Source organism: Oncorhynchus nerka, linkage group LG15 (genome assembly GCF_034236695.1).
Source record: "Oncorhynchus nerka isolate Pitt River linkage group LG15, Oner_Uvic_2.0, whole genome shotgun sequence".
NCBI lineage: Eukaryota > Metazoa > Chordata > Actinopteri > Salmoniformes > Salmonidae > Oncorhynchus > Oncorhynchus nerka.
The window spans coordinates 763,925-790,031 of NC_088410.1; the positions used below are offsets into that span (position 1 = coordinate 763,925).

At 30.4% G+C, this 26,107-nt stretch overlaps 1 protein-coding gene across 6 annotated transcripts in view; it reads right to left on the reverse strand.

Moving 5' to 3' along the window:
* LOC135559937 (uncharacterized) overlaps positions 1-26,107 on the reverse strand; it is a 122,639-nt gene that overhangs the window by 3,295 nt on the left and 93,237 nt on the right. For all 6 annotated transcript variants that reach the window (XM_065000827.1, XM_065000828.1, XM_065000826.1 and 3 more), the window contains 4 exons: positions 23,312-23,416; positions 22,454-22,556; positions 21,277-21,328; positions 652-693 (listed from right to left, as the gene is read on the reverse strand). In XM_065000827.1, the coding sequence (XP_064856899.1) occupies positions 652-693; positions 21,277-21,328; positions 22,454-22,556; positions 23,312-23,416 (302 nt within the window). The remainder of the gene's footprint in view (positions 1-651; positions 694-21,276; positions 21,329-22,453; positions 22,557-23,311; positions 23,417-26,107) is intronic.

The following is a 26,107-nucleotide window of genomic DNA, read 5'->3' on the forward strand; positions in this document are numbered from 1 at the left end:
GAAGGGGGGACGGGGACTCTTGTAGAGAAGGGGGACGGGGACTCTTGTAGAGAAGGGGGGGGGACGGGGACTCTTGTAGAGAAGGGGGGACGGGGACTCTTGTAGAGAAGGGGGGACGGGGACTCTTGTAGAGAAGGGGGGCGGGGACTCTTGTAGAGAAGGGGGGCGGGGACTCTTGTAGAGAAGGGGGACGGGGACTCTTGTAGAGAAGGGGGGACTCTTGTAGAGAAGGGGGAGGGGACTCTTGTAGAGAAGGGGGAGGGGACTCTTGTAGAGAAGGGGGGGACTCTTGTAGAGAAGGGGGGGGACGGGGACTCTTGTAGAGAAGGGGGGACGGGGACTCTTGTAGAGAAGGGGGGACTCTTGTAGAGAAGGGGGGACGGGGACTCTTGTAGAGAAGGGGGACTCTTGTAGAGAAGGGGGGACGGGGACTCTTGTAGAGAAGGGGGACTCTTGTAGAGAAGGGGGGACGGGGACTCTTGTAGAGAAGGGGGGAACTCTTGTAGAGAAGGGGGAGTCTTGTAGAGAAGGGTGTTGGGGACTCTTGTAGAGAAGGTGGGGGGACTGACTCTTGTAGAGAAGGGGGGGACTCTTTAGAGAATACTACGGGGACTCTTGTAGAGAAGGTGGGGAGTGTGTTGTGAGACTTACTCTCTGATTAAGTCTGTGAGGTAGTGCCAGAAGGGGCCAGGCCTGGAGACAGAACAATACTGATATGTTACACACTGATATGTTACACACTGATATGTTACATACTGATATGTTACATACTGATATATTACATACTGATATGTTACATACTGATATGTTACATACTGATATGTTACATACTGATATGTTACATACTGATATATTACATACTGATATATTACATACTGATATGTTACATACTGATATATTACATACTGATATATTACATACTGATATGTTACCCCCTGATATATTACATACTGATATATTACATACTGATATATTACATACTGATATATTACATACTGATATGTTACATACTGATATATTACATACTGATATGTTACATACTGATATATTACATACTGATATATTACATACTGATATATTACATACTGATATATTACATACTGATATATTACATACTGATATATTACATACTGATATGTTACATACTGATATATTACATACTGATATATTACCCCCTGATATATTACATACTGATATATTACATACTGATATATTACATACTGATATATTACATACTGATATGTTACATACTGATATATTACATACTGATATATTACCCCCTGATATATTACATACTGATATGTTACATACTGATATATTACCCCCTGATATATTACATACTGATATATTACATACTGATATGTTACATACTGATATATTACATACTGATATATTACATACTGATATGTTACATACTGATATATTACATACTGATATATTACATACTGATATATTACATACTGATATATTACATACTGATATATTACATACTGATATATTACATACTGATATATTACATACTGATATATTACATACTGATATATTACATACTGATATGTTACATACTGATATATTACATACTGATATGTTACATACTGATATATTACATACTGATATATTACATACTGATATATTGATATATTACCCCCTGATATGTTACATACTGATATGTTACCCCCTGATATGTTACATACTGATATGTTACATACTGATATATTACATACTGATATATTACACACTGATATGTTACCCCCTGATATATTACATACTGATATGTTACATACTGATATATTACATACTGATATATTACATACTGATATATTACATACTGATATATTACCCCCTGATATATTACATACTGATATATTACCCCCTGATATATTACATACTGATATGTTACCCCCTGATATATTACATACTGATATATTACATACTGATATGTTACATACTGATATGTTACCCCCTGATATATTACATACTGATATGTTACATACTGATATGTTACATACTGATATATTACCCCCCTGATATGTTACATACTGATATGTTACATACTGATATGTTACCCCCTGATATATTACATACTGATATATTACATACTGATATATTACATACTGATATATTACATACTGATATATTACATACTGATATATTACATACTGATATGTTACATACTGATATATTACATACTGATATGTTACATACTGATATATTACCCCCTGATATGTTACATACTGATATGTTACATACTGATATGTTACATACTGATATATTACATACTGATATATTACCCCCTGATATGTTACATACTGATATATTACATACTGATATGTTACATACTGATATGTTACATACTGATATATTACCCCCTGATATGTTACATACTGATATGTTACATACTGATATGTTACATACTGATATGTTACATACTGATATATTACCCCCTGATATGTTACATACTGATATGTTACATACTGATATGTTACATACTGATATATTACATACTGATATGTTACATACTGATATATTACCCCCTGATATGTTACATACTGATATGTTACATACTGATATATTACCCCCTGATATGTTACATACTGATATGTTACATACTGATATATTACCCCCTGATATGTTACATACTGATATGTTACATACTGATATGTTACATACTGATATGTTACCCCCCTGATATGTTACATACTGATATATTACATACTGATATATTACATACTGATATGTTACATACTGATATATTACATACTGATATGTTACATACTGATATGTTACATACTGATATGTTACATACTGATATGTTACCCCCTGATATGTTACATACTGATATGTTACATACTGATATGTTACATACTGATATGTTACATACTGATATGTTACATACTGATATGTTACATACTGATATGTTACATACTGATATATTACATACTGACCATACTGATATGTTACATACTGATATATTACATACTGATATGTTACATACTGATATATTACATACTGATATGTTACATACTGATATGTTACATACTGATATATTACATACTGATATGTTACATACTGATATATTACATACTGATATACTTACATACTGATATATTACATACTGATATATTACATACTGATATATTACATACTGATATATTACATACTGATATGTTACATACTGATATGTTACATACTGATATGTTACATACTGATATATTACATACTGATATATTACATACTGATATATTACATACTGATATATTACATACTGATATATTACATACTGATATGTTACATACTGATATGTTACATACTGATATGTTACCCCCTGATATATTACATACTGATATGTTACCCCCTGATATATTACATACTGATATGTTACCCCCTGATATATTACATACTGATATATTACATACTGATATGTTACATACTGATATGTTACATACTGATATATTACATACTGATATGTTACATACTGATATGTTACATACTGATATATTACATACTGATATATTACATACTGATATATTACATACTGATATATTACATACTGATATGTTACATACTGATATGTTACATACTGATATGTTACATACTGATATATTACATACTGATATATTACATACTGATATGTTACATACTGATATGTTACATACTGATATATTACATACTGATATATTACCCCCTGATATATTACATACTGATATATTACATACTGATATGTTACATACTGATATGTTACATACTGATATATTACATACTGATATGTTACATACTGATATATTACATACTGATATATTACATACTGATATGTTACATACTGATATGTTACATACTGATATATATTACATACTGATATATTACATACTGATATATTACATACTGATATATTACATACTGATATATTACATACTGATATGTTACATACTGATATGTTACATACTGATATGTTACATACTGATATATTACATACTGATATATTACATACTGATATATTACATACTGATATATTACATACTGATATATTACATACTGATATATTACATACTGATATGTTACATGATATATATTACATACTGATATATTACATACTGATATGTTACATACTGATATATTACATACTGATATGTTACCCCCTGATATATTACATACTGATATGTTACATACTGATATATTACATACTGATATATTACCCCCTGATATATTACATACTGATATATTACATACTGATATGTTACATACTGATATGTTACATACTGATATATTACATACTGATATATTACATACTGATATATTACATACTGATATATTACCCTCTGATATATTACATACTGATATGTTACCACCTGATATATTACATACTGATATATTACATACTGATATGTTACATACTGATATGTTACATACTGATATATTACATACTGATATATTACATACTGATATATTACATACTGATATGTTACCCCCTGATATGTTACATACTGATATGTTACATACTGATATGTTACATACTGATATGTTACATACTGATATGTTACCCCCTGATATGTTACATACTGATATGTTACATACTGATATGTTACCCCCTGATATGTTACATACTGATATGTTACATACTGATATATTACATACTGATATATTACATACTGATATATTACATACTGATATGTTACATACTGATATGTTACATACTGATATATTACATACTGATATATTACATACTGATATATTACATACTGATATATTACATACTGATATATTACATACTGATATATTACATACTGATATGTTACATACTGATATATTACATACTGATATATTACATACTGATATATTACATACTGATATATTACATACTGATATGTTACATACTGATATGTTACATACTGATATATTACATACTGATATGTTACATACTGATATGTTACATACTGATATGTTACCCCCTGATATATTACATACTGATATGTTACATACTGATATATTACATACTGATATATTACATACTGATATGTTACATACTGATATATTACATACTGATATATTACCCTCTGATATATTACATACTGATATGTTACCACCTGATATATTACATACTGATATATTACATACTGATATGTTACATACTGATATGTTACATACTGATATATTACATACTGATATATTACATACTGATATGTTACATACTGATATGTTACATACTGATATGTTACATACTGATATATTACATACTGATATATTACATACTGATATGTTACCCCCTGATATGTTACATACTGATATGTTACATACTGATATGTTACATACTGATATGTTACATACTGATATGTTACATACTGATATATTACATACTGATATATTACATACTGATATATTACATACTGATATGTTACATACTGATATATTACATACTGATATATTACATACTGATATATTACATACTGATATATTACATACTGATATATTACATACTGATATATTACATACTGATATGTTACATACTGATATATTACATACTGATATATTACATACTGATATATTACATACTGATATATTACATACTGATATGTTACATTACATACTGATATGTTACATACTGATATGTTACCCCTGATATGTTACATACTGATATGTTACATACTGATATATTACCCCTGATATATTACATACTGATATGTTACATACTGATATATTACATACTGATATATTACATACTGATATATTACATACTGATATGTTACATACTGATATATTACATACTGATATATTACATACTGATATATTACATACTGATATGTTACATACTGATATGTTACATACTGATATGTTACCCCTGATATATTACATACTGATATGTTACATACTGATATATTACATACTGATATATTACATACTGATATGTTACATACTGATATGTTACATACTGATATGTTACATACTGATATATTACATACTGATATGTTACATACTGATATATTACATACTGATATGTTACATACTGATATATTACATACTGATATATTACATACTGATATATTACATACTGATATGTTACATACTGATATATTACATACTGATATATTACATACTGATATGTTACATACTGATATATTACCCCCTGATATATTACATACTGATATATTACATACTGATATATTACATACTGATATGTTACATACTGATATGTTACCCCCTGATATGTTACATACTGATATGTTACATACTGATATGTTACATACTGATATATTACATACTGATATGTTACATACTGATATGTTACCCCCTGATATGTTACATACTGATATGTTACATACTGATATGTTACATACTGATATGTTACATACTGATATATTACATACTGATATATTACATACTGATATGTTACCCCCTGATATATTACATACTGATATATTACATACTGATATGGTTACATACTGATATATTACATACTGATATATTACATACTGATATATTACATACTGATATATTACATACTGATATATTACATACTGATATGTTACATACTGATATATTACATACTGATATATTACATACTGATATATTACATACTGATATATTACATACTGATATATTACATACTGATATATTACATACTGATATGTTACATACTGATATATTACATACTGATATATTACATACTGATATGTTACATACTGATATGTTACATACTGATATATTACATACTGATATATTACATACTGATATATTACATACTGATATATTACATACTGATATATTACATACTGATATGTTACATACTGATATGTTACATACTGATATATTACATACTGATATATTACATACTGATATATTACATACTGATATGTTACATACTGATATGTTACATACTGATATGTTACCCCCTGATATATTACATACTGATATGTTACCCCCTGATATATTACATACTGATATATTACATACTGATATATTACATACTGATATATTACATACTGATATGTTACATACTGATATATTACATACTGATATGTTACATACTGATATATTACATACTGATATGTTACATACTGATATATTACATACTGATATATTACATACTGATATATTACATACTGATATGTTACATACTGATATATTACATACTGATATATTACATACTGATATATTACATACTGATATATTACCCCTGATATATTACATACTGATATATTACATACTGATATATTACATACTGATATGTTACATACTGATATGTTACCCCTGATATGTTACATACTGATATGTTACATACTGATATATTACATACTGATATATTACATACTGATATGTTACATACTGATATATTACCCCCTGATATATTACATACTGATATGTTACATACTGATATATTACATACTGATATGTTACCCCCTGATATATTACATACTGATATGTTACATACTGATATGTTACATACTGATATATTACATACTGATATATTACATACTGATATATTACATACTGATATGTTACATACTGATATATTACATACTGATATATTACATACTGATATATTACATACTGATATATTACATACTGATATATTACATACTGATATGTTACATACTGATATATTACATACTGATATATTACATACTGATATATTACATACTGATATATTACATACTGATATATTACATACTGATATATTACATACTGATATGTTACATACTGATATATTACATACTGATATATTACATACTGATATGTTACATACTGATATGTTACATACTGATATATTACATACTGATATATTACATACTGATATATTACATACTGATATATTACATACTGATATGTTACATACTGATATATTACATACTGATATGTTACATACTGATATATTACATACTGATATATTACATACTGATATATTACATACTGATATATTACATACTGATATGTTACATACTGATATGTTACATACTGATATGTTACCCCCTGATATGTTACATACTGATATGTTACATACTGATATGTTACCCCCTGATATATTACATACTGATATGTTACATACTGATATATTACATACTGATATATTACATACTGATATATTACATACTGATATGTTACATACTGATATATTACATACTGATATATTACATACTGATATATTACATACTGATATGTTACATACTGATATGTTACATACTGATATGTTACCCCCTGATATATTACATACTGATATGTTACCCCCCTGATATATTACATACTGATATATTACATACTGATATGTTACATACTGATATGTTACATACTGATATGTTACATACTGATATGTTACATACTGATATATTACATACTGATATATTACATACTGATATGTTACATACTGATATATTACATACTGATATATTACATACTGATATATTACATACTGATATGTTACATACTGATATATTACATACTGATATATTACATACTGATATGTTACATACTGATATATTACCCCCTGATATATTACATACTGATATATTACATACTGATATATTACATACTGATATGTTACATACTGATATGTTACCCCCTGATATGTTACATACTGATATGTTACATACTGATATATTACATACTGATATATTACATACTGATATATTACATACTGATATATTACATACTGATATATTACATACTGATATGTTACATACTGATATATTACATACTGATATGTTACATACTGATATATTACATACTGATATATTACATACTGATATATTACATACTGATATATTACCCCCTGATATGTTACATACTGATATATTACATACTGATATATTACCCCCTGATATATTACATACTGATATGTTACATACTGATATATTACATACTGATATATTACATACTGATATGTTACATACTGATATATTACATACTGATATATTACCCCCTGATATATTACATACTGATATGTTACATACTGATATATTACCCCCTGATATATTACATACTGATATATTACATACTGATATGTTACATACTGATATATTACATACTGATATATTACCCCCCTGATATATTACATACTGATATGTTACATACTGATATATTACCCCCTGATATATTACATACTGATATATTACATACTGATATATTACATACTGATATGTTACATACTGATATATTACATACTGATATATTACATACTGATATATTACATACTGATATATTACATACTGATATGTTACATACTGATATATTACATACTGATATGTTACATACTGATATATTACATACTGATATATTACATACTGATATATTGATATATTACCCCCTGATATGTTACATACTGATATGTTACATACTGATATATTACATACTGATATGTTACATACTGATATATTACATACTGATATATTACACACTGATATGTTACCCCCTGATATATTAAATACTGATATGTTACATACTGATATATTACATACTGATATATTACATACTGATATATTACATACTGATATATTACCCCCTGATATATTACATACTGATATATTACCCCCTGATATATTACATACTGATATGTTACCCCCTGATATATTACATACTGATATGTTACATACTGATATGTTACCCCCTGATATATTACATACTGATATGTTACATACTGATATGTTACATACTGATATATTACCCCCCTGATATGTTACATACTGATATGTTACATACTGATATGTTACCCCCTGATATATTACATACTGATATATTACATACTGATATATTACATACTGATATATTACATACTGATATATTACATACTGATATATTACATACTGATATATTACATACTGATATGTTACATACTGATATGTTACATACTGATATGTTACATACTGATATATTACATACTGATATGTTACATACTGATATATTACCCCCTGATATGTTACATACTGATATGTTACATACTGATATATTACATACTGATATATTACCCCCTGATATGTTACATACTGATATATTACATACTGATATGTTACATACTGATATGTTACATACTGATATATTACATACTGATATGTTACATACTGATATATTACATACTGATATGTTACATACTGATATATTACATACTGATATATTACATACTGATATGTTACATACTGATATGTTACATACTGATATGTTACATACTGATATATTACATACTGATATGTTACATACTGATATATTACCCCCTGATATGTTACATACTGATATGTTACATACTGATATATTACCCCCTGATATGTTACATACTGATATGTTACATACTGATATATTACCCCCTGATATGTTACATACTGATATGTTACATACTGATATGTTACCCCCCTGATATGTTACATACTGATATATTACATACTGATATATTACATACTGATATGTTACATACTGGTATGTTACATACTGATATATTACATACTGATATGTTACATACTGATATGTTACATACTGATATGTTACCCCCTGATATGTTACATACTGATATGTTACATACTGATATGTTACATACTGATATGTTACATACTGATATGTTACATACTGATATGTTACATACTGATATGTTACATACTGATATATTACATACTGACCATACTGATATGTTACATACTGATATATTACATACTGATATGTTACATACTGATATATTACATACTGATATATTACATACTGATATATTACATACTGATATGTTACATACTGATATGTTACATACTGATATATTACATACTGATATGTTACATACTGATATATTACATACTGATACTGATATATTACATACTGATATGTTACATACTGATATGTTACATACTGATATATTACATACTGATATGTTACATACTGATATGTTACATACTGATATATTACATACTGATATATTACATACTGATATATTACATACTGATATGTTACATACTGATATATTACATACTGATATATTACATACTGATATGTTACATACTGATATGTTACATACTGATATATTACATACTGATATATTACATACTGATATATTACATACTGATATATTACATACTGATATGTTACATACTGATATGTTACATACTGATATATTACATACTGATATATTACATACTGATATGTTACATACTGATATGTTACATACTGATATATTACATACTGATATATTACCCCCTGATATATTACATACTGATATATTACATACTGATATGTTACATACTGATATGTTACCCCCTGATATATTACATACTGATATGTTACCCCCTGATATATTACATACTGATATATTACATACTGATATGTTACATACTGATATGTTACATACTGATATATTACATACTGATATGTTACATACTGATATATTACATACTGATATGTTACACACTGATATGTTACATACTGATATGTTACATACTGATATGTTACATACTGATATATTACATACTGATATATTACATACTGATATATTACATACTGATATATTACATACTGATATATTACATACTGATATATTACATACTGATATGTTACATACTGATATATTACATACTGATATATTACATACTGATATGTTACATACTGATATATTACATACTGATATATTACCCCCTGATATATTACATACTGATATGTTACATACTGATATATTACATACTGATATATTACATACTGATATATTACATACTGATATATTACATACTGATATGTTACATACTGATATGTTACATACTGATATATTACATACTGATATATTACATACTGATATATTACATACTGATATATTACATACTGATATATTACATACTGATATGTTACATACTGATATGTTACATACTGATATGTTACATACTGATATATTACATACTGATATGTTACATACTGATATATTACATACTGATATGTTACATACTGATATGTTACATACTGATATATTACATACTGATATATTACATACTGATATATTACATACTGATATATTACATACTGATATGTTACATACTGATATGTTACATACTGATATATTACATACTGATATGTTACATACTGATATGTTACATACTGATATATTACATACTGATATGTTACATACTGATATATTACATACTGATATGTTACATACTGATATGTTACATACTGATATATTACATACTGATATATTACATACTGATATGTTATACTGATATATTACATACTGATATATTACATACTGATATGTTACATACTGATATATTACCCCCTGATATGTTACATACTGATATGTTACATACTGATATATTACCCCCTGATATGTTACATACTGATATGTTACATACTGATATATTACATACTGATATGTTACATACTGATATATTACATACTGATATATTACATACTGATATGTTACATACTGGTATGTTACATACTGATATATTACATACTGATATGTTACATACTGATATGTTACATACTGATATGTTACCCCCTGATATGTTACATACTGATATGTTACATACTGATATGTTACATACTGATATGTTACATACTGATATGTTACATACTGATATGTTACATACTGATATATTACATACTGATATATTACCATACTGATATGTTACATACTGATATATTACATACTGATATGTTACATACTGATATATTACATACTGATATATTACATACTGATATATTACATACTGATATATTACATACTGATATGTTACATACTGATATATTACATACTGATATGTTACATACTGATATATTACATACTGATATATTACATACTGATATATTACATACTGATATGTTACATACTGATATGTTACATACTGATATATTACCCCCTGATATATTACATACTGATATGTTACATACTGATATATTACATACTGATATATTACATACTGATATATTACATACTGATATATTACATACTGATATGTTACATACTGATATATTACATACTGATATGTTACATACTGATATGTTACATACTGATATATTACATACTGATATATTACATACTGATATATTACATACTGATATATTACATACTGATATGTTACATACTGATATGTTACATACTGATATGTTACATACTGATATATTACATACTGATATATTACATACTGATATGTTACATACTGATATATTACATACTGATATATTACCCCCTGATATATTACATACTGATATATTACATACTGATATGTTACATACTGATATGTTACCCCCTGATATATTACATACTGATATGTTACATACTGATATATTACATACTGATATATTACATACTGATATATTACATACTGATATGTTACATACTGATATATTACATACTGATATGTTACATACTGATATATTACATACTGATATGTTACATACTGATATGTTACATACTGATATGTTACATACTGATATATTACATACTGATATATTACATACTGATATATTACATACTGATATATTACATACTGATATATTACATACTGATATATTACATACTGATATGTTACATACTGATATATTACATACTGATATATTACATACTGATATGTTACATACTGATATATTACATACTGATATGTTACATACTGATATATTACATACTGATATGTTACATACTGATATATTACATACTGATATATTACATACTGATATATTACATACTGATATATTACATACTGATATATTACATACTGATATGTTACATACTGATATATTACATACTGATATATTACATACTGATATATTACATACTGATATATTACATACTGATATGTTACATACTGATATATTACATACTGATATATTACATACTGATATATTACATACTGATATATTACATACTGATATATTACATACTGATATGTTACATACTGATATGTTACATACTGATATGTTACCCCCTGATATGTTACATACTGATATGTTACATACTGATATGTTACCCCCTGATATATTACATACTGATATATTACATACTGATATATTACATACTGATATATTACATACTGATATATTACATACTGATATATTACATACTGATATATTACATACTGATATATTACATACTGATATATTACATACTGATATGTTACATACTGATATATTACATACTGATATATTACATACTGATATATTACATACTGATATATTACATACTGATATGTTACATACTGATATATTACATACTGATATATTACATACTGATATGTTACATACTGATATATTACATACTGATATATTACATACTGATATGTTACATACTGATATATTACATACTGATATGTTACCCCCTGATATATTACATACTGATATGTTACATACTGATATATTACATACTGATATATTACATACTGATATATTACATACTGATATATTACATACTGATATATTACATACTGATATGTTACATACTGATATATTACATACTGATATATTACATACTGATATATTACATACTGATATATTACCATACTGATATATTACATACTGATATATTACATACTGATATATTACATACTGATATATTACATACTGATATGTTACATACTGATATGTTACATACTGATATATTACATACTGATATATTACATACTGATATATTACATACTGATATGTTACCCCCTGATATGTTACATACTGATATGTTACATACTGATATGTTACATACTGATATGTTACATACTGATATGTTACATACTGATATGTTACCCCCTGATATGTTACATACTGATATGTTACATACTGATATGTTACCCCCTGATATGTTACATACTGATATGTTACATACTGATATATTACATACTGATATATTACATACTGATATATTACATACTGATATGTTACATACTGATATGTTACATACTGATATATTACATACTGATATATTACATACTGATATATTACATACTGATATATTACATACTGATATGTTACATACTGATATATTACATACTGATATATTACATACTGATATATTACATACTGATATATTACATACTGATATATTACATACTGATATGTTACATACTGATATGTTACATACTGATATGTTACCCCCTGATATGTTACATACTGATATGTTACATACTGATATGTTACCCCCTGATATATTACATACTGATATGTTACATACTGATATATTACATACTGATATATTACATACTGATATGTTACATACTGATATATTACATACTGATATATTACATACTGATATATTACATACTGATATGTTACATACTGATATGTTACATACTGATATGTTACCCCCTGATATATTACATACTGATATGTTACCCCCCTGATATATTACATACTGATATATTACATACTGATATATTACATACTGATATGTTACATACTGATATGTTACATACTGATATATTACATACTGATATGTTACATACTGATATATTACATACTGATATGTTACATACTGATATATTACATACTGATATATTACATACTGATATATTACATACTGATATGTTACATACTGATATATTACATACTGATATATTACATACTGATATGTTACATACTGATATATTACCCCCTGATATATTACATACTGATATATTACATACTGATATATTACATACTGATATGTTACATACTGATATGTTACCCCCTGATATGTTACATACTGATATGTTACATACTGATATGTTACATACTGATATATTACATACTGATATGTTACATACTGATATGTTACCCCCTGATATGTTACATACTGATATGTTACATACTGATATGTTACATACTGATATGTTACCCCCTGATATATTACATACTGATATGTTACATACTGATATGTTACCCCCTGATATATTACATACTGATATATTACATACTGATATGTTACATACTGATATGTTACATACTGATATATTACATACTGATATATTACATACTGATATATTACCCCCCTGATATATTACATACTGATATATTACATACTGATATGTTACATACTGATATATTACATACTGATATATTACATACTGATATATTACATACTGATATATTACATACTGATATATTACATACTGATATATTACATACTGATATGTTACATACTGATATATTACATACTGATATATTACATACTGATATATTACATACTGATATGTTACATACTGATATATTACCCCCTGATATGTTACATACTGATATATTACATACTGATATATTACAATTACTGATATATTACATACTGATATATTACATACTGATATATTACATACTGATATATTACATACTGATATATTACATACTGATATATTACATACTGATATATTACATACTGATATATTACATACTGATATGTTACATACTGATATGTTACATACTGATATGTTACCCCCTGATATGTTACATACTGATATGTTACATACTGATATGTTACATACTGATATATTACATACTGATATATTACATACTGATATATTACATACTGATATATTACATACTGATATGTTACATACTGATATATTACATACTGATATATTACATACTGATATGTTACATACTGATATGTTACATACTGATATGATATGATATGTTACCCCCTGATATATTACATACTGATATGTTACCCCCTGATATATTACATACTGATATATTACATACTGATATATTACATACTGATATGTTACATACTGATATGTTACATACTGATATATTACATACTGATATGTTACATACTGATATATTACATACTGATATGTTACATACTGATATATTACATACTGATATATTACATACTGATATATTACATACTGATATATTACATACTGATATATTACATACTGATATATTACATACTGATATGTTACATACTGATATATTACATACTGATATATTACATACTGATATATTACATACTGATATATTACATACTGATATGTTACATACTGATATGTTACCCCCTGATATGTTACATACTGATATGTTACATACTGATATGTTACATACTGATATATTACATACTGATATGTTACATACTGATATGTTACCCCCTGATATGTTACATACTGATATGTTACATACTGATATGTTACATACTGATATGTTACATACTGATATATTACATACTGATATGTTACATACTGATATGTTACATACTGATATATTACATACTGATATATTACATACTGATATGTTACATACTGATATGTTACATACTGATATATTACATACTGATATATTACATACTGATATATTACCCCCCTGATATATTACATACTGATATATTACATACTGATATGTTACATACTGATATATTACATACTGATATATTACATACTGATATATTACATACTGATATATTACATACTGATATATTACATACTGATATATTACATACTGATATGTTACATACTGATATATTACATACTGATATATTACATACTGATATATTACATACTGATATGTTACATACTGATATATTACCCCCTGATATGTTACATACTGATATATTACATACTGATATATTACATACTGATATATTACATACTGATATATTACCCCTGATATATTACATACTGATATATTACATACTGATATATTACATACTGATATATTACATACTGATATATTACCCCCTGATATATTACATACTGATATGTTACATACTGATATATTACCCCTGATATATTACATACTGATATGTTACATACTGATATGTTACATACTGATATGTTACATACTGATATGTTACATACTGATATATTACATACTGATATATTACATACTGATATATTACCCCCTGATATATTACATACTGATATGTTACATACTGATATATTACATACTGATATATTACATACTGATATATTACATACTGATATATTACCCCCTGATATATTACATACTGATATATTACATACTGATATATTACATACTGATATATTACATACTGATATATTACATACTGATATGTTACATACTGATATGTTACATACTGATATGTTACATACTGATATGTTACATACTGATATATTACATACTGATATATTACATACTGATATATTACCCCCCTGATATATTACATACTGATATATTACATACTGATATGTTACCCCCTGATATGTTACATACTGATATATTACATACTGATATGTTACATACTGATATATTACATACTGATATGTTACATACTGATATGTTACCCCCTGATATGTTACATACTGATATATTACATACTGATATATTACATACTGATATGTTACATACTGATATATTACATACTGATATATTACATACTGATATATTACATACTGATATATTACATACTGATATATTACCCCCCTGATATATTACATACTGATATATTACATACTGATATATTACCCCCCTGATATATTACATACTGATATATTACATACTGATATATTACATACTGATATGTTACATACTGATATATTACATACTGATATATTACATACTGATATATTACATACTGATATATTACATACTGATATGTTACATACTGATATATTACATACTGATATATTACATACTGATATATTACATACTGATATATTACATACTGATATATTACATACTGATATATTACATACTGATATGTTACATACTGATATATTACATACTGATATATTACATACTGATATATTACATACTGATATATTACCCCCTGATATGTTACATACTGATATGTTACATACTGATATGTTACATACTGATATATTACATACTGATATATTACATACTGATATATTACATACTGATATGTTACATACTGATATATTACATACTGATATGTTACATACTGATATGTTACATACTGATATATTACATACTGATATGTTACATACTGATATATTACCCCCTGATATGTTACATACTGATATGTTACATACTGATATATTACATACTGATATGTTACATACTGATATATTACCCCCTGATATGTTACATACTGATATGTTACATACTGATATGTTACATACTGATATATTACCCCCTGATATGTTACATACTGATATGTTACATACTGATATATTACCCCCTGATATGTTACATACTGATATATTACCCCCTGATATATTACATACTGATATATTACCCCCTGATATGTTACATACTGATATGTTACATACTGATATATTACCCCCTGATATGTTACATACTGATATGTTACATACTGATATGTTACATACTGATATATTACATACTGATATATTACATACTGATATGTTACATACTGATATGTTACATACTGATATATTACATACTGATATATTACATACTGATATGTTACATACTGATATATTACATACTGATATGTTACATACTGATATATTACATACTGATATATTACATACTGATATATTACATACTGATATATTACCCCCCTGATATATTACATACTGATATATTACCCCCTGATATATTACATACTGATATATTACATACTGATATATTACATACTGATATGTTACATACTGATATGTTACATACTGATATATTACATACTGATATATTACATACTGATATATTACATACTGATATGTTACATACTGATATGTTACATACTGATATATTACATACTGATATATTACATACTGATATGTTACACACTGATATGTTACATACTGATATGTTACATACTGATATGTTACATACTGATATATTACCCCTGATATATTACATACTGATATATTACATACTGATATATTACATACTGATATATTACATACTGATATATTACATACTGATATGTTACATACTGATATATTACATACTGATATGTTACCCCCTGATATGTTACCCCCTGATATGTTACCCCCTGATATATTACATACTGATATGTTACCCCCTGATATGTTACCCCCTGATATGTTACCCCCTGATATATTACATACTGATATGTTACCCCCTGATATGTTACCCCCTGATATGTTACCCCCTGATATATTACATACTGATATGTTACCCCCTGATATGTTACCCCCTGATATGTTACCCCCTGATATATTACATACTGATATGTTACCCCTGATATGTTACCCCTGATATGTTACCCCTGATATATTACATACTGATATGTTACCCCCTGATATGTTACCCCCTGATATGTTACATACTGATATGTTACATACTGATATGTTACATACTGATATATTACATACTGATATGTTACATACTGATATGTTACATACTGATATTACATACTGATATGTTACCCCCTGATATGTTACCCCCTGATATATTACATACTGATATGTTACCCCTGATATGTTACCCCTGATATGTTACATACTGATATGTTACCCCCTGATATATTACATACTGATATGTTACCCCCCTGATATGTTACATACTGATATGTTACATACTGATATGTTACATACTGATATGTTACATACTGATATGTTACATACTGATATGTTACCCCCTGATATATTACATACTGATATGTTACCCCCTGATATGTTACCCCCTGATATATTACCCCCTGATATGTTACCCCCTGATATGTTACATACTGATATGTTACATACTGATATGTTACCCCCTGATATATTACATACTGATATGTTACATACTGATATATTACCCCCTGATATATTACATACTGATATGTTACATACTGATATATTACATACTGATATATTACATACTGATATGTTACATACTGATATGTTACATACTGATATATTACATACTGATATATTACCCCCTGATATGTTACATACTGATATGTTACATACTGATATGTTACATACTGATATGTTACATACTGATATATTACATACTGATATATTACATACTGATATATTACATACTGATATGTTACATACTGATATGTTACATACTGATATATTACATACTGATATATTACATACTGATATATTACATACTGATATATTACATACTGATATGTTACATACTGATATGTTACATACTGATATGTTACATACTGATATGTTACATACTGATATGTTACATACTGATATATTACATACTGATATATTACATACTGATATGTTACATACTGATATATTACATACTGATATATTACATACTGATATATTGATATATTACATACTGATATATTACCCCCTGATATGTTACATACTGATATATTACATACTGATATGTTACATACTGATATGTTACATACTGATATATTACATACTGATATGTTACCCCCTGATATATTACATACTGATATGTTACCCCCTGATATATTACATACTGATATGTTACCCCCTGATATGTTACATACTGATATGTTACCCCCTGATATGTTTAGAGTCAGTTCAGAATGACAGAACTCACTGGTCTTTGAGGGAGGAAGAAGGGAAGGAGGAGGGCGACAGCTGGGATCCATCTGCAGAGAAAGAAAACATTCAGCGAGAGACAGACAAAACATGTTCATTCAGTGTGTGTGTGTGTGTGTGTGTGTGTGTGTGTGTGTGTGTGTGTGTACATGGGTGTGTGTGTGTGTGTGTGTGTACATGGGTGTGTGTGTTTGTGTGTACCAGTGTTGTGCAGCTCCACTGCTACCCCTCTGAGGAAGGTGTGTGTGTGTGTGTGTGTGTGTGTGTGTGTGTGTGTGTGAGTGTGTGTGTGTGTACGTGTGTGTGTGTGTGTGTGTACCTGTGTTGTGCAGCTCCACTGCTACCCCTCTGAGGAAGGTGTGTGTGTGTGTGTGTGTGTGTGTGTGTGTGTGTGTGTGTGTGTGTGTGTGAGAGTGTGTGTGTGTGTACCAGTGTTGTGCAGCTCCACTGCTACCCCTCTGAGGAAGGTGTGTGTGTGTGTGTGTGTGTGTGTGTGTGTGTGTGTGTGTGTGTGTGTGAGTGTGTGTGTGTGTACGTGTGTGTGTGTGTGTGTGTACCTGTGTTGTGCAGCTCCACTGCTACCCCTCTGAGGAAGGTGTGTGTGTGTGTGTGTGTGTGTGTGTGTGTGTGTGTACATGTGTGTGTGTGTGTGTGTGTGTGTGTACCTGTGTTGTGCAGCTCCACTGCTACCCCTCTAAGGTGTGTGTGTGTGTGTGTGTGTGTGTACCAGTGTTGTGCAGCTCCACTGCTACCCCTCTGAGGAAGGTGTGTGTGTGTGTGTGTGTGTGTGTGTACCAGTGTTGTGCAGCTCCACTGCTACCCCTCTGAGGAAGGTGTGTGTGTGTGTGTGTGTGTGTGTGTGTGTGTGTGTGTGTGTGTGTGTGTGTGTGTGTACCAGTGTTGTGCAGCTCCACTGCTACCCCTCTGAGGAAGGTGTGTGTGTGTGTGTGTGTGTGTGTGTGTGTGTGTGTGTGTACCAGTGTTGTGCAGCTCCACTGCTACCCCTCTGAGGAAGGTGTGTGTGTGTGTGTGTGTGTGTGTGTGTGTGTGTGTGTGTGTGTGTGTGTGTGTGTACCAGTGTTGTGCAGCTCCACTGCTACCCCTCTGAGGAAGGTGTGTGTGTGTGTGTGTGTGTGTGTGTGTGTGTGTGTGTGTGTGTGTGTGTGTGTGTGTACCAGTGTTGTGCAGCTCCACTGCTACCCCTCTGAGGAAGGACTCCAGTCTTCCAGGAGACGAAGACAGGAACCCAACAAGCCACCTCAAGGCCCACACATGACCCTGCACACACAGAGACACACACGTAGACCTTGTAATAGTTGAGGACAGGTAGATCGGAGGTCAGAGGAGAGAGAGGAGGACAGAGGAGAGAGGAGGACAGAGGAGAGAGCGGGGGAAAGAGGAGAGAGAGGAGGACAGAGGAGAGAGAGGAGGACAGGAGAGAGAGGAGGACAGAGGAGAGAGAGGAGGACAGAGGAGAGAGAGGAAGACAGAGGAGAGAGCGGAGGACAGAGGAGAGAGAGGAGGACAGAGGAGAGAGAGGAGGACAGAGGAGAGAGAGGAGGACAGAGGAGAGAGGAGGGGAAAAGAGGAGAGAGAGACAGAGGAGAGAGAGGAGGACAGAGGAGAGAGAGGAGGACAGAGGAGAGAGGAGGGGAAAAGAGGAGAGAGAGACAGAGGAGAGAGAGGAGGACAGAGGAGAGAGCGGAGGTCAGAGGAGAGGTGTACCTTGTAATAGTTGAGGACTGGTAGAGCGGGGGTCAGAGGAGAGATCGGGGGTCAGAGGAGAGAGAGGAGGACAGAGGAGAGAGAGGAGGACAGAGGAGAGAGAGGAGGACAGAGGAGAGAGAGGAGGACAGAGGAGAGAGCGGAGGACAGAGGAGAGAGCGGGGGTCAGAGGAGAGAGAGGAGGACAGAGGAGAGAGAGGAGGACAGAGGAGAGAGAGGAGGACAGAGGAGAGAGCGGAGGACAGAGGAGAGAGCGGGGGTCAGAGGAGAGAGAGGAGGACAGAGCGGGGGTCAGAGGAGAGGTGTACCTTGTAATAGTTGAGGACTGGTAGAGCGGGGGTCAAAGGTTCGTGGAGGATCCGTAGCGCCAGAGCCTGAGTTACCAACAGCAACAGGGCCTGGTCCGGATACACCTAGATAAACACACACCAGTTACCAACAGCAATCAATTAAATAAATACACATGAATTATACTCAGGGATGCAAACTGGTGGCAACCTTTTAGTCGTTGCACTGAAACATGCATTAAATCATTGCTAGGGGGAAATGCAGGTATGACCTACACGTTCAGTCTCTGTGTGTTAAATAAAAAGTGGATCAGGTGAAACTAACTCACAGCTAAAAAAAACAATGTACAGAAAGCATTCTAATATCTAGACTTGACAGACTTGTCCCCCCCATCTAAACATCTAAATCCACAGTATCTAGACTTGACTTCAAATGAGAGCGCTTCAAATCTAGAACGCTTGTTACCATGACAGCCTTTATATTGTTACCGTGACAGCCTTTATAATAGAACGCTTGTCACCGTGACAGCCTTTATAATAGAACGCTTGTTACCATGACAGCCTTTATATTGTTACCATGACAGCCTTTATATTGTTACCGTGACAGCCTTTATAATAGAACGCTTGTCACCGTGACAGCCTTTATAATAGAACGCTTGTTACCATGACAGCCTTTATAATAGAGTGCTTGTTACCATGACAGCCTTTATATTGTTACCGTGACAGCCTTTATAATAGAACGCTTGTTACCTTGACAGCCTTTATATTGTTACCATGACAGCCTTTATAATAGAACGCTTGTTACCATGACAGCCTTTATAATAGAACGCTTGTTACCTTGACAGCCTTTATAATTGAACGCTTGTTACCATGACAGCCTTTATAATAGAACGCTTGTTACCATGACAGCCTTTATAATAGAATGCTTGTCACCGAGACAGCCTTTATAATAGAACGCTTGTTACCGTGACAGCCTTTATAATAGAACGCTTGTTACCGTGACACAGTGTCTAAATACACAGTGTCTCCCCCCCCCCATCTAAACACACAGAGTCTCCCCCATCTACAGTGTCTCCCCCCCATCTAAACATCTAAATACACAGTGTCTCCCCCCATCCCCCATCTAAACATCTAAATACACAGTGTCTCTAAACATCTAAATACACCCCCATCTAAACATCTAAATACACAGTGTCTCCCCCCATCTAAATACACAGTGTCTCCCCCATCTAAACATCTAAATACACAGTGTCCCCCCCATCTAAACATCTAAATACACAGTGTCTCCCCCCATCTAAATACACCATCTAAACATCTAAATACACAGTGTCCCCCCCATCTAAACATCTAAATACACAGTGTCCCCCATCTAAACATCTAAATACACAGTGTCCCCCCCATCTAAACATCTAAATACACAGTGTCCCCCCCATCTAAATACACAGTGTCTCCCCCATCTAAAGTGTCTCCCCCATCTAAATACACAGTGTCTCCCCCCATCTAAACATCTAAATACACAGTGTCTCCCCCCCCATCTAAATAAACATCTAAATACACAGTGTCTCCCCCCCATCTAAATACACAGTGTCTCCCCCATCTAAAACATCTAAATACACAGTGTCTCCCCCCCCCCATCTAAACATCTAAATACACAGTGTCTCCCCCCCCATCTAAATACACAGTGTCTCCCCCCCATCTAAACATCTAAATACACAGTGTCTCCCCCCCCATCTAAACATCTAAATACACAGTGTCTCCCCCCATCTAAACATCTAAATACACAGTGTCTCCCCCATCTAAACATCTAAATACACAGTGTCTCCCCCCCCCATCTAAAAACATCTAAATACACAGTGTCTCCCCCCCATCTAAACATCTAAATACACAGTGTCTCCCCCCCATCTAAACATCTAAATACACAGTGTCTCCCCCCATCTAAACATCTAAATACACAGTGTCTCCCCCCATCTAAATACACAGTGTCTCCCCCATCTAAACATCTAAATACACAGTGTCCCCCCATCTAAACATCTAAATATCACAGTGTCTCCCCCATCTAAATACACAGTGTCCCCCATCCATCTAAATACACAGTGTCTCTAAATACACAGTGTCTCCCCCCCATCTAAACATCTAAATACACAGTGTCTCCCCCCCCATCTAAATACACAGTGTCCCCCCATCTAAACATCTAACAGTGTCCCCCCCATCTAAATACACAGTGTCTCCCCCCATCTAAAAACATCTAAATACACAGTGTCTCCCCCCATCTAAACATCTAAATACACAGTGTCTAAATACACAGTGTCTCCCCCCATCTAAACATCTAAATACACAGTGTCTCCCCCCATCTAAACATCTAAATACACAGTGTCTCCCCCCATCTAAACATCTAAATACACAGTGTCTCCCCCCATCTAAACATCTAAATACACAGTGTCTCCCCCCCCCATCTAAACATCTAAATACACAGTGTCTCTAAACATCTAAATACCCCATCTAAACATCTAAATACACAGTGTCTCCCCCATCTAAACATCTAAATACACAGTGTCCCCCCCATCTAAACATCTAAATACACAGTGTCTCCCCCCATCTAAACATCTAAATACACAGTGTCTCCCCCCCCATCTAAACATCTAAATACACAGTGTCTCCCCCATCTAAAATCTACACAGTGTCTCCCCCCCATCTAAACATCTAAATACACAGTGTCTCAGTGTCCCCCATCTAAACATCTAAATACACAGTGTCTCAGTGTCTCCCCCTAAACATCTAAAAATAAATACACAGTGTCTCCCCCCCCATCTAAACATC